Below are 16907 nucleotides of genomic sequence, written 5' to 3'. Positions count from 1 at the left end.
TTATTTGATGCCCATGCAACAACTCTTGTTCCAAGATGAAATGCATAACCTGAAGTACTCTTTTGATCTATCTGTATATCCTGTCAATTCAAAATTATTTGTTGTGGAGTACAATATCCCATAGTCTATTGTTCATGCGATATACCTCAATATTTTCTTTCCAACTTGCCAATGCGAATTCTTAGGTGTATCCATAAATCTAGATATCAAACTGACTCCATACATAATATATGGCCTAGTTGCAGTGAGATACATCAAGCTTCCAACAAGTCTTCTAAATATGGTTGAATAAATTTTGTACTCTTTATCTTCTTTACTAAACTTTGTCCCTGTTGCTATAGGAGTAGATGCTCGTTTGCAATTTATCATTCTAAACTTCTTCAATACATCCTTTGAATATTTTGTTTGACAAATGAAAATCCCTTTATTATTTTGTATAACTTCAATTCCAAGAAAATATCCAATTAATCCCAAATCTGTCATCTCAAATTCCTTTTTCATTTCTATTTTAAACTCATCAGTAGATAAACTTCCAGTAGAGATCAAATCATCAACATATAAACAAACAATTAGAATTTGACCTTGTTTGTTGTCCTTCGTGTATAGTGTAGGCTCACTGCTGCTTCTATTGAATCCATTATTCATCATGTATGTATCAATCCAACTGTACCATGCTCTAGGTGCTTACTTTAGTCCATAGAGTGCTTTTTTCAACCTGCATACCTTATCTTCTTGCCCATTTTTCTCATATCCTAGTGGTTGTTGTACATAAACTTCTTCTATAAACCATTTAAGAAAGCTGATTTGACATCCATTTGGTAAACATTCCACTTGTTTTGAGTTGCTATTGGTAATACCATTCTAATTGTATCAAGTCTTGCGATGGGTGCAAATGTTTCATTATAATCTACTCCATATTGTTGTGTAAATCCCTTGGCTACTAACCTTGCCTTGTGTTTTTCTATATCTCCATTTGCATTAAATTTGGTCTTGTAAACCCATTTTACTCCTATGCATTCTTTTCCCTTTGGCAAATCTACTAACTCCCATGTGTCATTCTTTTCTATTGATTCTATTTCTTCATTCATTGCTTTAACCCAACATTCTTCTTTAATTGCATCTTCAAAATATGTAGGATCATGAGCAAATAAATCAAAGTTTGATTGGAAATCTATTCCATCTCCTTGATCATAAATTTCTTGTAGACTTCTAGTTTTCTTACTTCTATTCCTTGATCTTAATGATGCAAGTGTAGGATTAGAGTCATTACTTACTTGTGAGTTAGGAGAGGAATGACTTGAAGATTCATCTTGTTCAAGATCTCTTGTTGAGTTTTCACCTTGTGGATTGCTTGACGAAGTTCCTTCTTGATCTTGTTTTTTTCCTTCCTCTTCATCATAAGGTATTGCTACAATACCTATGATTGCTTTGTCTATACTGCCATCCCAAGCTTCTTCTTCTTTAAAAACAACATCTTTACTAATGATAACCTTCCTATTGATGGGATCAAACAACTTATATGCTTTGGATTGTTTGCAATAGCCAATAAAGATGCATTTCTCACCTCTATCATCCAACTTACTTCTTATTTCCTTAGGCACATGTGCAAATGCAACACATCCTAAAATTCTAAAATGAGATACACAATGAGAGTTACCACTCCATGCTTGTTGTGGAACCTTGTCTTTCACACTTTTTGTTGGACTTTTGTTTAAGATATATACTGCACAAGCTACTGCTTCAGCCCAATAATCATTTGGTAAGTTCTTTCCCTTTAGCATACTCCTTGTCATTTCCATTATTGTTCTATTCTTTCTTTTTGCAACACCATTTTGTTGAGCTGTGTAACTTGTAGTGAATTGTTTCTTTATTCCATGATACTTGCAACAATCTAAGAACTTATTTTATTTGTATTCTCCACCTCTATCTGATCTCAATACCTTAATGGGTAGGCCACTTTGCTTCTCAACCAATGCTCTAAACTCTTTGAATTTTCCAAATGCTTTTGATTTGTACTTAAGGAAATAAACCCATATTTTTCTACTAAAATCATCAATAAAAGTTAGAAAATAAATGCTCCCCCCTAATGATGGTGTTTGCATTGGACCACATATATCCGTATGTACAATCTCTAGAGGTTTCCATGCTCTATATGACATCCCTTTTGGAAATTTATCTCTATGTTGTTTAGCCAAAATACAACTATTAAATGAATTTAGTGGCTCTTTAATTCGGGGTAATCCTTTTACCATTTTCTTTTGCTGTAATAAAGATAATCCTTTGAAGTGAAGATGACCATACCTCAAGTGCCATACCCATGCTTGATCCAAACAAGTTGCCTTGAAATTCACTTCAGCTTCTCCAACCTTTTCACTCTTCATTCGAAGTGGGTACATCCTATTCCTTGTCATTTCAATCCTTGCAATTATCATGTTACTAGAAGATTTATCAAATATAGTGCATACATCATTCTCAAAGATAACCTTATAACCTTTCTGAACAAGTTGACCCACACTTATGAGATTGTGTTTCAAACCCGGTACATAGTAAACATCAGGAATAGTCCTCTTACCAAAATTTGTCATCACATTGATTGTACCTTTTCCCATTACTTCCACTATGTCATTATTACCTAATTTCACTTCTGATTTAATTGAGCTATCCAAGTAATCAAATAAATCTCTATTTCTTGTCATGTGATTGCTACACCCACTATCTAGAAACCAAGAATCACATGGACTTTCTTGTGCTATATGACATGTAATGAACAATGTTTCTAAACTATTTTCAGAAAAAATTGCATTTTGCTTTCCTATATCAACTTGTTTCTTTCGACATTCACTAGCAAAGTGTCCATACTTTTTGCAGTAGTAACATTGAATATTTGACTTATCATACCTTTGTGATGATTGATTATTTCTACATCCTCTTGTGTTGAACTTTGATTTCTCCTTCCTCCTGGTTCAGGACTTCTTCTCTCCTCTCTTTGAAGATTGCCTCTTCCTCATCATTTGTGACTTGAAGGCATTCTCTAATGAAGAATTACTATTCCTATTCAACCTATATTCATGATTATATAATGATCCAAACAACTCATCTATAGACAATTTTGACAAGTCTTTAGATTCTTCAATTGCAACCACAATAGTATCAAACTTGCTAGGCAAACTTCTAAGAATCTTTTGTACAACTTTTTGATCTATTAGCTCATCACCATTTAATCTAATTTGATTAACCACATTCATAACTTGAACTGAAAATTGTTCTATTGAATCAGATTCTTTCATTTGAAGATTTTCAAAATCCCTTCTAAGTACTTGCAACTTTGTTAGTTTAACCTTACTTGTTCCTTGGTATGTTGTCTCTAATATTTCCCATGCTTTCTTGGCTGAAGTAACTCCACTAGTTCTAGCAAGAACAATATCATCCATACCTTGTTGAATAATTTGTAAGGCCCTTATTTCCTTCTTCCTATTCTCCTCAAGCTTATTCTTTTCATTTGGGGTTAATGATGCCTCATTTTGTGGTTCTACATTACCCTTTCTCTACTATATCCAACAATTCTTGAGAACAAAATAATGTCTTCATTCTTATTGCCCAGGTATGATAGTTTTTACCAGTAAAAAGTGGAGTAAGGGGCTGCAAATAGTTAATACCTGACGCCATACCTTCTAACAACTTTAGCTACAAGCTTTTTCCCAAACCACTGTGTGATCTGCTCCTTCTGCAAAATCTTCTGTGCTGGTTTCAACTCTTGGTCCTGGCTCTTAACTTTGTTATTAAAGCTGATTGATCTTCTTGCAAAACCGGTCTCCTCTTAGTTGTATGATCTTCTTCAATGACTAGGGCATCTCCTCAAACCGATGTTTCCCAAGGCTACAGCCTTTCTGTCAATTATTATTGCTTTTACAGACCTTTTGTTTGGGCAACGGTCTTCAGGCAAACTGCGATCTCTTTCTTGATTCACCTATCTTTAATAACTTTGTCGTAATTCTGAAATGGGCAACAAACCATGCTCTGATACCACTATTGTTGATAAGTGATGCTGCTCTAGCATGCAGCTCCATGCAACTCCAGTTTGGACATGAAGCTATCCATTCATCACCATGCATAAGCTATTTTTAGTTAATAGTTTTTTTTTGTTTATTCATGCAAATAAAGCATGTACTCCAGCATGCATGAATCCTTAGGACTATTTTTAGTTTTGCTTTTTGCATGAGTTTGTTTTCAGTAAATAAAGCATGTTGTGCATGCACTTATTGTATTCTAAATTTAGGGAGTAGTTTGCTTTTTTTAGTTTGAGAGCCTTAGTAGCTTTCCATGCAAAGCTAGGAATATATTTAAAACTACAGTTATTATTTATTCTTCTAGACTGCAAATTCTTTATATATACAACCTCTATGTAATTTTTTAATTAAGCTTCAATAAAGATATTGGTGTTTTCTTCTTTTTGTTGTTATTGTTTGCTAATCAGTTGGTTCAGAGAGGATAGGCCAGGTTTAAAATTCTACAAGTGGTATCAGAGCAAGTAAAATTGTTTTGGGTTAAAGTTTTATTGTTGGAATTTCGCCAAAGTTAATCATGTCGAATTCTAACCATATGCCCATTCCAGAATTTGATGGGAATGATTATGATTATTGGTGCATTAAGATGCTGACCTTTTTTATTGGAAAAGATTTGTGGGAGATTATTGAATCAGGTTATGAAGAGCCAACTGATTGGAATGCCCTTACAGCCACTGAAAGAACAGCAAGAAAGGAAGCAAGGAAAAAGAATGCTCAAGCTTTGTTTCACATTCAGATAGCTCTTGATAAGAGCTTATTTCCAAGAATATCAGGACCAACAACTACCAAAGATGCCTGGAAGACTCTACAAGAAGCTTACTAGGGTAGTGATCAAGTTAAAGTGGTCAAGCTTCAGACATTGAAGCGAGAGTTCGAGAATTTGAAGATGCAAGAAGCTGAAAGTATAAGTGATTATTGTGTCAGAGTCAAAGATGTGGTCAATAAAATGGCTACACTTGGAGAAATTGTAAGCAATGAAGTTTTGATTAAAAAGGTGTTGAGATCTTTGACACCCAGATGGAATCATGTAGCAATAATCATAGAAGAAAGCAAGGATTTGACAAAACTACAGTTTGATCAACTGGTTGGATCCCTGATGTCTCATGAAGAAAGATTGAAAGAATCTTTTGAAGGTGTAGAGAAAGCATTTTCCTCTAAATTGCTAATCACAAAAAATGAAGATGCAAGCAGCAGTAGTGCCAAAATCAATCAAGGCCAAGGTAAAGGGCAAAGCCAAAATTCTTCAAGAGGTAGAGGAAGAAGTGGCTCAAGAGGAAGTGGTGGTTTCAGAGGAAGAGGTAGAGGCAGATTTGATAAGAGAAATGTTCAATGTTACCACTGTAATAGGTATGGCCACTTTGAAAGAGAATGCAGATTGAAAGAAGGTAAAAGTGCTAACTATGCTCAAGAAAGTAGTGACAATCCTCCTGATCACTTATTTTTATCTTATGCCAAGGGTGAAAATACTAGTAAAGATGTTTGGTACCTAGATTCTGGATGCTCTAACCATATGATAGGGAATGAGAAGTTGTTCTCAACAAAGGATGGAAGTTTCAAATCCAAGATCCAACTTGGTGATGATAAATCATTAGAGGTTGCTGCCAAAGGAGCTATGGAGGTCCAAACAAAAGAAGGTATAAAGAGTATTCATGATATTTATTATACTCCACAATTGAAGCACAATTTGTTAAGTGTTGGGCAGCTATGTGAGAAAAATTATAAAGTAGTCTTTGAGAATAAGACTTGTACTATCTATGATAAGAATAAGGATAATAGGGTGATCACTGTTTTTCCTATGACAAGAAATAGGATGTTCCCCTTGAGGTTTGGTGAACATAACAATAGTTTGGCAAATATGGCTTATGAGGATTCAAGTTGGTTATGGCATCTCAGGTATGGGCATTTAAATTTTCATAGTTTGAAGTTTCTAACCTCACATGCATTAGTTTCTGGTTTGCCCAAGGTTGAGGAACACAAGGAGGTTTGTGAAGGTTGTGCTAAAGGAAAGCATGCAAGAGAAAAGTTTCCAAAGGGCAATGCATGGAGGGCTCATCATCCACTTCAGCTTGTTCATTCATATATATGTGGTCCTATGCAGACTAAGAGTTTGGGTAAGTCATCATATTTCATCACTTTTATTGATGATTACTCACGAAATTGTTGGGTATATTTTTTAAAGGCCAAAGATGAAGCCTTGGATACATTCAAGAAGTTTAAAGCCCTTGTAGAAAATGAGAAAGGGTGCAAGATCAAATGTTTAAGGACTGATCGTGGAGGAGAATTTTGCTCAAAGGCTTTCCAAAATTATTGTGATTTTAATGGCATCAAGAGGCAACTTACTACTGCATACACACCTCAACAGAATGGAGTAGCTAAAAGGAAGAATCATACTGTGGTTGAAATGGCAAGGTGCATGTTACAAACCAAGGGATTGAGCAATTCTTATTGGGGAGATGGAGTTGCTACAGCGGTGTACATCCTCAACCGTAGCCCCACCAGTACACTAGAAAAGATGACTCCTTATGAAGCTTGGTATGGTAAAAGGCCTAATGTTAATCATTTCAAAGTTTTTGGTTGTTTGGCTTATGTGCATGTACCCGATCAGAATAGATAGAAGTTAGATGCAAAGAGTGAGTCATGTATTTTTATTGGGTATAGTGAGAAAAGCAAGGCTTATAGATTGTATAATCCCCTTACTAACAAGCTTATTGTCTCAAGAGATGTGATTTTTGATGAAGGGGGAGTTTATGGTCATAAAAAAGGCCATGTTGAGAAGCCAAAATCTATTTTGAATGATGATATAATTGCTGATATTGATCATGAGTAGCTAACTAATGTTTCTATATCCAGTGGTTTAACTCCACCAAGCAACCCTTCATCAAGTTCTTTAGTACCAAGTTCAAGTCGAGCTTCTTCTCCAAGTTCTACAAGGAAAGTAAGGAGATTGAGTGATATCTACCAGAGGAGTGGAAATCAAGTACATGAAGAAAACCCAGTAGGTGAAATAGTGAATTTTGCTTTATTAGCCAAGGCTGATTTTGAACCATCATGTTTTGAAGATGCATGTACTAATGAGGTTTGGGTGAAAGCCATGGAAAAAGAGATGGATTCCATTCACAGGAATGACACTTGGGAGTTAACAGAACTTCCACATGACAAAAAAAGGATTGACACCAAATGGGTCTACAAGACCAAGTTTAACAGTGATGGGAGTGTTGAAAGACACAAGGCAAGATTAGTTGCTAAAGGCTTCACACAAAAGTATGGAATTGATTATGAAGAGACATTTGCACCAGTAGCAAGACAAGAGACCATAAGAATGTTGATTTCATTAGCAGCTCAGAAGAAGTGGAGCATACATCATATGGACGTGAAAAGTGCCTTCTTGAATGGGTACTTAGAAGAGGAAGTGTATGTGGAGCAGCCACAAGGTTTTGAAGTGGAAGGAAAAGATAATTATGTCTACAAGTTGAAGAAGGCTTTGTATGGCCTCAAGCAAGAACCAAGAGCGTGGTATGCCAGGATTGATCGATATTTTTAGGAGAATGGCTTCCAGAGAAGTAAGAGTGATCCTACCCTTTACTACAAACAAGAAGGTACTGATATTCTCATCATAAGTTTGTATGTTGATGATCTTTTGTATATGGGTAGTAGTTCTAAGATGAAAGATGAATTCAAAGCTGCTATGATGAAAGAATTTGAGATGAAAGATCTTGGTCTAATGAAATTTATTCTAGGAATGGAGGTTTATCAAAGTAAGGATGAGATTTTCATTTGTCAAACAAAGTATGCACAGGATATGCTGAAGAAATTTAATATGACTGATTGTAACCCTGCCTCCACTCCAAGTGCTCATGGAGATTTGTTATGTAGAGATGATGGTGCTGATTTAGTCGATGAGACAACTTATAGAAGTATTGTGGTGAGCTTGATGTTTCTAATCCACATGAGGCCTGATATTGCCTATTCAGTTTCACTTGTTTCAAGGTATATGACAAATCCATTTGAAATACATATGAAGGTAGCCAAGAGGATTTTGAGATATGTGAAAGGGAATTCAAGTTTTGGTATTCATTACTACTCTTCTGAAAAGTTCAATCTTGTACGCTTTAGTGATTCAGATTGGGGAGGTAGTATGGATGACCGTAAATCTACATCTGGAAATTGTTTTTCTTTTGGTTCTGGTTTGATTACCTGGAGCTCGAAAAAAAAAAGTATTGTTGCCCTCTCATCTAAAGAAGCAGAGTATGTTGCAATTACCTCAGCAGGTACACAAGCTCTTTGGCTCAGAAAAGTTTTGGAAGAAATTGGAGAAAAACAAATTCAGCCTACAGTAATTTATTGTGACAATGTGAGTGCCATCAAGTTAGCTAAGAATTCGGTTCATCACAGCAGAACTAAGCATTTTGATTTGAAATATCACTTCATACGAGATTTGGTGCAAAAGAAGGATGTCGAATTGAAGCACATCAACACCCAGGATCAGCTAGCAGATATATTCACCAAAGCGGTTGCGAAAGCTCAGTTTACAGCACTACGAGATAAGATTGTCAGCCCTCTCAGCATCAAGGGGGAGTATGTTGATAAGTGATGCTGCTCTAGCATGCAGCTCCATGCAACTCCAGTTTGGACATGAAGCTATCCATTCATCACTATGCATAAGCTATTTTTAGTTAATAGTTTTTTTTTGTTTATTCATGCAAATAAAGCATGTACTCCAGCATGCATGAATCCTTAGGACTATTTTTAGTTTTGCTTTTTGCATGAGTTTGTTTTTAGTAAATAAAGCATGTTGTGCATGCACTTATTGTATTCTAAATTTAGGGAGTAGTTTGTTTTTTTTAGTTTGAGAGCCTTAGTAGATTTCCATGCAAAGCTAGGAATATATTTAGAACTATAGTTATTATTTATTCTTCTAGACTGCAAATTCTTTATATATACAACCTCTATGTAATTTTTTAATTAAGCTTCAATAAAGATATTGGTGTTTTCTTCTTTTTGTTGTTATTGTTTGCTAATTAGTTGGTTCAGAGAGAATAGGTCAGGTTTAAAATTCTACAACTATGAAGTGGGCAGAGGCATTAATGAGACAAAACTATATATTACGCAAGTGTACTGTTGTACACAAACCAAACATATATTTTTCATTGCTTGAAGAAATGGGTTACATCGCCTCTATTTATAGAGGTCTACAGAATGATCCAGAATTTACTGCCATAAGATCTTTCTAGATTTTTCATTCTTCGTTGGTCATCCTTTCTGGACTCTTCTAGCTTAGACTTGATGTTTCTAGACTGGGCATTAATTGTAGGTTGGTGTTGGTAACTGGTAGAAATGAGTAGACTATTCTAACACTTTGAACTAATAATTCTAATTTAGACATAAATCATCACAATTTAATAACATCACAAATCACAAACATAATACACATACACAAAATAACTACTTACTAATTTCAACCTAACATACACCTTATATCATTCTTTCCTCAACTCCATTAAACTCAGATATTGATATTGTTCACTAGTTTGTATGGTAAATTGTAGCTACATACCTATCGTATCAAGTGTCTCCCAGAGCAGTTGCAACTACCTATAAGAAAATTCCTGTTTCCTGTTCTCATGCTTTGATGGATGCCTATACCTACCAATTGCATTTTGTTGCATGTTTCTAAAGCCTTTGTAGCAAATTTATTTTGTTAGTATCCTACAATGACAGCATTCTTTGGGAACACATTTCATTTAGGCATTTTGTCAAACAGTTCAAGTTCCTTATCTATGCTTCCAGATTTTGCACATCCTGCGATCATTGCATTTGTCAAACAGTTAGCGTGCCTTGTCCATGCTTACACCATTTTGCATATACGTCTACCAGGGAAGTTGCAGCTATAGCATCTGACAAATACTCTCTATCAGCGAAAGATGTCCATACCCACTTTGGCATAGGCTGAGAGGATGCTAGCGACGGCTGCGAAGTCTAGCCTTACACCTATGCATTTGACTGAAAGGTTTCAACAAATGTATTTTGTGGCATTTCCGGCAATCGTTGCACTCCAGAGACCACATTTCTCGCAGCAACCATTTGTGTAACTGTTCTGCTTCAGATGCCTTCCTCCGTCTTGTTTTATGTCTGCACCGAACGGTTCAAATTTGAAACTAACGGAGAGGATTGCAAATGGGAGGCTGACTTTATTCTGGTTTCAAAACAGACTTTTCGTATAGCTTGTTAGCGACAGGTTAGTCAATCACAACCGTTAATTGCAAAATCGACGGTGTAAAACGCTCGACTAACACGCGTGTTAATCAACTGTCATTTTGGAACCAGAATAGACACATCCCAAATGAGAACGAAAACAGACTGACCATAGAAATGGGCCCACACATCTGCCACGTAAGTAGTCAAAATAGCTTAGAGTGTGATGTTTAAGCCAGCCCAATAACATCATATTGAAATAAATTTGGTGGCAAATGCTTGATTACACAGTTGAACTAAAAGAGCGCACATTAATCAAAGTAAGAATGGAAGATAAACGCTCAAATTGCATTCTACGCAGTCTGCGTTATTTGTATTTCTTCACTTTCCCCTTCACATTGTGTAGATCAAGATGTAAGGGGAGCATTCCTTACTTTTTTCTTTCCACCCAGTGCAGAAATCACATCACGCAAAGCTTCATCTGGGTCATCCATTTTATTCATCAGAACTTCTATAATTTCTACAGTAGTCATCTCAACCCCGCATCCCATCTTCTCTTCCACGACGGAGAAGAGCCGGTGATCTTCTATCTCCAAATAATTGAAAGCAAGAGATTTAAATGCAGGAAAAGTGCAGAAAGAGAGCAGAATGTGCATGCCCATCCTCCCACACCTGAGCAGGGCTGGATCAAGAGTATCCTTGTGGTTGGTCGTAAACATAATAATACGCTCCTCTCCGCAGTAGGACCACAACTCGTCTGTGAAATTGAGCAAACCAGACAGAATGACTTTGCTGCTTCTCTTCTCCTTGTCTTCATCAGCGTGAGAAGGCCTCGAAATCCTATCAGTTAGATGCAGCGAACAATCGATGTCCTCAATGATAATCACAAATTTTTCTTTGGTTTGGATGAGAAGCGCACGGAGCTCCACGTTGTCCTTGATCCGCGTGAGCTCCAGATCATACACATCGTATTTCATGTAATTGGCGATGGCGGCTATAAGGCTTGACATTCCCGTTCCAGGCGAACCGTGAAGAAGGTAGCCTCACTTCCAAAAATGCCCAATCCGACTGTAAAATTATTTTCCTCGCTTAAAACAGTCAAGATCCATCAGAATCTTGCTTTTGAGGGGAGGATCGAGAGCGATTGTATCTAATGTGGAAGAATGCTTGAACGGAATGCCAGTCCATCCATGTCCGTAGACAGCATCACCTGCATTGTTGTAGAGTGTGAGTTCTTTATTCTCTCTACTGAAATCCTCTACCCGTCCTGTAATGTGATTGATGTAAGTAGAGACAAATGCTTTGTCTGCCTTTGGCAGTTTGAGAGTGAAGCTCCGCCTGACTTTCTCTCATTCAACACTCTGCGCTGTGTGCTTCCACCGTAGTGTGAGTCCTTGGAAAAAGTCCACCTCTTCCTTGTCATTGGCTGGGGAGAAACTCATATTGCAGGAGTTCTTGGCACGAAATGCAGTCTGCCTTGGAGCAATGCCTTCTAGACTTTCCAGATACCGCTGCACAGTCTCCTAAAGATCATTGTTGCTCAGTCCAGAATTGTCTTTCACTTCTGGAACGTCCAGCTATTAGAGAGGAGGATTGAAATAATCATGGAGAGATAAATACCATTGCATTAAGATTTAATGCAATTGAGCGGGAAGATACTTTCGTAGCACGGTGACAAGGGCAATAAAAGACCATATTTTTGCAATTAAGGCTTCCATCTTGCTAGCAATACGCAGACAATTGGCCTTGTGGAAAATTTATTGGATAGTGCAGAGTGACCATTGTGAATACGTTTTAATGAGGTGCATTGGGAGGCTTCCTTCCCACGCTTCTTTCGATTGACGTAAACGCATAGTCTCCGCTAAGTCAATGATTCTGAGGCTTTTATCAGCTCCTTGAATTTGAACTGGGGGTGTCACTAGCACGCTAGGCGCGTCGGCGTCACAAGTTAAACTATTAGGAAAAAAGTTTGTAGTTTCGTCATTGAAAACACATGTATTCATTTGTGTTCTTTAATTAATGGTGATAGGGTAGTTTTTTAAATGTATCAACTTCTCTAGAAACTAATATAAATCTTTTTTATTAGTGATTGGTAGGTTTTATGAGCTCATTGTGTCGTGTTATGTTCGCATTATAAACAAGAGTCAATATTAAATATAATTCTAATTCTAATTTTAAAATAGTTTTCTTACAAATTGATAAAATGTGCAAGATATATTTTTTATATATTTAGCAACTATTATAATTATTTATTTGATTTAGAAAGTATTATACATTTCCTTTGACTTGTTTCTTGATTTTACATTCAAAGATGTAGATCATGAACAATACGCTTGAACTCATCACATAATTTGTGTTCCTACTAGTCGTTCATAGTGTGTAACATTTATTTTGAGTGATATTATGTTAAATATTTTCTTTGTAATTTTCTTTTTATTAAAGTAAGTGGGGAAGGGCCCCAACTTGTTATAGATCTAATAAATTACAATTTGAACCCAAAGAAGATAGAATTGCTACAACAAGGTAATCATTACAACAAAACAATATTTCATGCAAACATCAAAGACCTAGAAATACAACCCAGGGCCAAGAAGTGCGCCTAGAGGAACAGATTGAGACTTCAACAAAGAATGACCTTTTTTCTTTCTATGAACCACAATTCGAGAGGAATCCTTAATAGAAGGAACAAAAATCTGAGAGTAGTCTAAACCAATCAAAGCATCCACAAAGTCAAAGAGAGGGGTTGTAGAGCCTTTGAAAGGAACCTAATAGTTTAGGGAGAGAGAGTCTTGAACCAGAGAGGGGACGAGTTTCATGCTTTAGAGATCCTTCGAAGGCAACCACAAGACTGGAACAACACATGCTCTAGATGAGGCAAGGGCTCTCGAGGAGTGAGCCACAGTAGTAGGGGTGATGAGGCAGGAACCATAGGGGCTGACATACAAATAATAGAAGCAAGGGCAGTCAATGAAGATAGTTATGCAATAGAAGAATATGAGTTCCAAAGTGATAGAAAAACAATGAGGTGGCACCTATCTGCATCCTTCCACCATGTGGGAGATGACGAAAGACAAGATCCCCAAGGGTAGGAAGAAACCAAGTTCTCTATAACAAAGCAACAATGACACTGAGAAGGGATCCCTTCATAGTCGAAGCATTGCCTCCACCAAAGATCACCAACCTTAAGAGAGATCTCTTCGTTGTTCTTTGTTACTCTCAAAGCCATTCAATTTTTGTAGTTGTTGAAGATCATAATTGAATAGTAATTTCAAATACAATTGCTAATCATTGTAAACAAAAAGGTCCTCTTTCAATTTTGCCTTCTAGATTAGGCATAATCATGTTTATAAAATAGTCTTTGGCAATTTACAATGTATGAAATTATTTATGATATGCTTTCCAATTAAGTAATGCTCTATGTAATCATTTACATTTGTAAAATTATTTTTTATTTCATTACAAAAATATTGAGCAATATATGGTCTTAATGATTAAATATCAAATTTTTCATTCTTTAAATAACATATATTATAGAAAAGACTTTAACCACAATTTCTTCAAGCAAAATTATTTTAGAAAAACTAATAATGGTGGAGGAGAAAAGGAAGTTAAAAGGTCTTCGCTGATATCATGATGATATCACTACCAAATTTGGAAAACCTACTACCAAATTCAAAGGTCTTGTCAAAAATAATTATTGCTAGTCAAAAAGGAACTCTACCAAATTTTCTCGTTATTAACATTGGAGGTGTCTCTAAACTTGGGGGAACCTCTATATAACCTACTAACCAAAGAAGTGTTGCCAAAACACTCCATATTGCGAGGCTTTTATTGGTCCCTTGACTTTGAGTGGGTTGTGTCAGAAGCACGCTAGTACTTCGTGGTGTCACGGACATGCTAGTCTTAAACGAATAAGTAAAATATTTGAAGTTTCAACACCAAATTAATCTAAATTATTTGTTATTTCACAATAAAAACTAGTAAAAAGGGGAAAACATCAAATGAACTATCCTCTTCGTGTGGAAGTGAAGCATAGCAAGTGATAATGATATGATGTCTTGAAGCAAGGATCGCAATAATTCCACTCACTCCTTGATGGAGGAGTGTCTAATGGTATTATTCAATAGAGTTGGATGAAGAAGATGAAGAACTGTTAGTGCATTTAGTTATTTTCTAATGGTTAATTGGAGTGTTATAGTTATGATTTTAGCATTGAGAAGTGTAATGTGTATGTTTAGAAGTTTCTCTCTTATCGAAGATTCTTCTCTTTTGTCCATTTTTATTCATGTTCTTTTGTGGTGTGCTTAAGAAGGATAATATTCTCTTTAATTTTATTGAACACCAAATTAATGAAAGGTTAATTTTTAGACACAATTAACATAAAATAAGTATAGAATGGGATCAAAAAATTGAAGCAAGGTAGTTTTAGCATGGTTATTTACTTTTTAAAATTTATAATGTTTGTTTTATTTTTTTTTTTTTTGAATATTTGTTCAATGTCTCATGATGGAATTGATAGCTTCTAAAATTTTGTTTTGCATTCTTCTTGAATGTAGTGAGATTGTAACTAAGACTATTATGTGTAGAAAGAATCTAATTTATTTATTTTCTTCTTATGTCTAAAATAAAGTGCGAATTACTTATATTCTCGCAGCACTATTTTTATATGATTTTTCATTCAACTTAGATTATATTTTTTAAGTTTTTTTATTTTTGAGAATTTTTTTCTAAATAAACTTTTTTATCTATTTGTAATATGCTAAGTGTAATTAAAATCACATATTACCTAATGTAATAAATTATAAGCTAATTGAGAAACAAAAACAAACTGTTATATTCCTTAGGCAAATTGATGCATTCTAATTGCTAAAATGACTCAATCTTTCAAACAAAAATTAATTTGAAAGTAAAGGACTTTAATGAATTGTAATGGTGGGTGAAAAATGGTGAACGAGAGATCTAGAGGAAAGCTTTTCTTCCCTCCGAGGAGAGATGAAATTTTCACTTCGGATTTCCCTTCAAACACTTTTCATGCATTACATTAGAAGAGGGGGGAAAATGCACTAGATTCAACCTCCAAAGAAGGAGATTGAATTCTGAGTGATATTGGAAATCCCCTCTTCTTTAATGGGATTAAATTGATTAAATTGGGTATTAAGACTAAGTGAAAAAGTGACAAAGATCCGATTATAACTCGAGATAGAAGCGTGGGATGAAGTTGTACACTTGGATCCGACAATAATATGTCGAGACGACGCTGCCCTACGAATTCGAGAAAAAGTTTCCCGGACCGTTGGCGAAAGTTTACAGGGTCCTCCAAAAAATCTGTGAAATGAAAAGGGTTTTTCTGCCTTTGCAAATGGAGTCCAAATCTGAAAATATAGTTGCCCACCTACATCCTGCACACATAAAAGAGAGGAAAAGGGGTTGGGATTGGGGGTTCGCCTTCAGGTCAAACCCCAGTTTTTGAATTAACCAAATGATGAAAGAAAGTACTTGCAGTAAATGTAAACGAAAAATTGAAATGTAAATCAGCTCAAGGGAGGTTGTGATAGAAATGTTGATAGAATTTCTTGTATGAAGTTTAATGTTGAAATAGATCTCCTCTTCAATGGTTGAATCCTTGATTTCAATGCAACACCTAGCCTTGAAAGGAGACTTGAGATGCTCAATGCTTGAATGCTTGATTTCTCTCGAATGGTTGATCTCCTGAACTTCTCGCTTATGAAACTTACTGTTATGCCAAATGGGAAGTGAATGCAACTTATATACTTGTCAATTAGGGTTACTAATCTGATTTTCCCTCACAATTTGACATTGGGAGAGTTTTACAACGCAATGAACAACCACCAATTACAATTTGAAGGTTCTTGCCCAAAATAGAGCAGGGATAGGGGTGCCACGCCCTTAAACTACCCTTTTTTCTAGGACAGAATACAGTTCGGACAGTGCAGAGGGCAAGGAAGATGCATTTTTTCAAGTGCTAAGCAAGTCTTCAATCTCTGATCAAGCTTAAGGATTAGATTCGCATGTGTGAGGAACCTAATGTTGTCAAAAATTACAAGGGTCTCAATTTTATGACACTACATTTTGCCTCCACATTAGCAAGAGTATGAGCATACACCAATATTGCCAGTAAAGTACAAGGAAACAAGATTGAAAGACTTCTACCACATCAAGAAGGAAAGATGCACCAATCCCCCAGTGAACTTAGAATCTCACGACTTTGATTGACAAAGTAAAAGGGAAGATCGATAAGGGGAAAACCATGATTGCAAGTAGCAAGGTTCCCCTCACTATGAGTCATGAAAGCAAGGATACCAAAGATTATAAAGTGAAACAAAGCTCACTAAGTAACTCTAAGTATCAAGAAGAAAAATATGAGTAAATTTTATGCCCCCCATATTAAAGCGATCACACATGCCTTATCGAGAGTGATTGCTTTAAGGTAGGATACACCCAAGTGAGAGAGAAGAGATGGAGCATGCTATCGCAAGGACTTAGCCCCCAATAGAGGAATAAACCCAAGGATAATGAACACAAAACACGAAGTAGTCTCACCTTCCTTGGGGTCAGTATGTTATATGATAACTTATGTATATGATATATGTATATGCATATAATAATCATCATTCCCCAAAGAAAGGAAAC

At 35.9% G+C, this 16907-nt stretch overlaps 1 protein-coding gene across 1 annotated transcript; it reads right to left on the bottom strand.

Annotated features, from left to right (window-relative positions):
- Positions 1 to 10663: 10663 nt before the first annotated feature.
- LOC131035420 (protein HYPER-SENSITIVITY-RELATED 4-like) lies at positions 10664 to 11266 on the bottom strand. The gene has a single exon (XM_057967121.2). The coding sequence runs from the start codon at positions 11264 to 11266 to the stop codon at positions 10664 to 10666; it is 603 nt and encodes a 200-aa protein (XP_057823104.2).
- Between the last annotated feature and the right edge of the window lie 5641 nt (positions 11267 to 16907).

Source organism: Cryptomeria japonica, chromosome 5 (genome assembly GCF_030272615.1).
Source record: "Cryptomeria japonica chromosome 5, Sugi_1.0, whole genome shotgun sequence".
Classification (NCBI taxonomy): Eukaryota; Viridiplantae; Streptophyta; class Pinopsida; order Cupressales; family Cupressaceae; genus Cryptomeria; species Cryptomeria japonica.
The sequence above is the reverse complement of the archived record's forward strand: the minus strand, read 5'-3'. Positions and strand labels throughout refer to the sequence as shown.

Bases quoted from the DNA above. Each gene is read 5' to 3' on its own strand.
- LOC131035420 (XM_057967121.2), bottom strand. From the start codon at position 11,266: ATGTCAAGCCTTATAGCCGCCATCGCCAATTACATGAAATACGATGTG.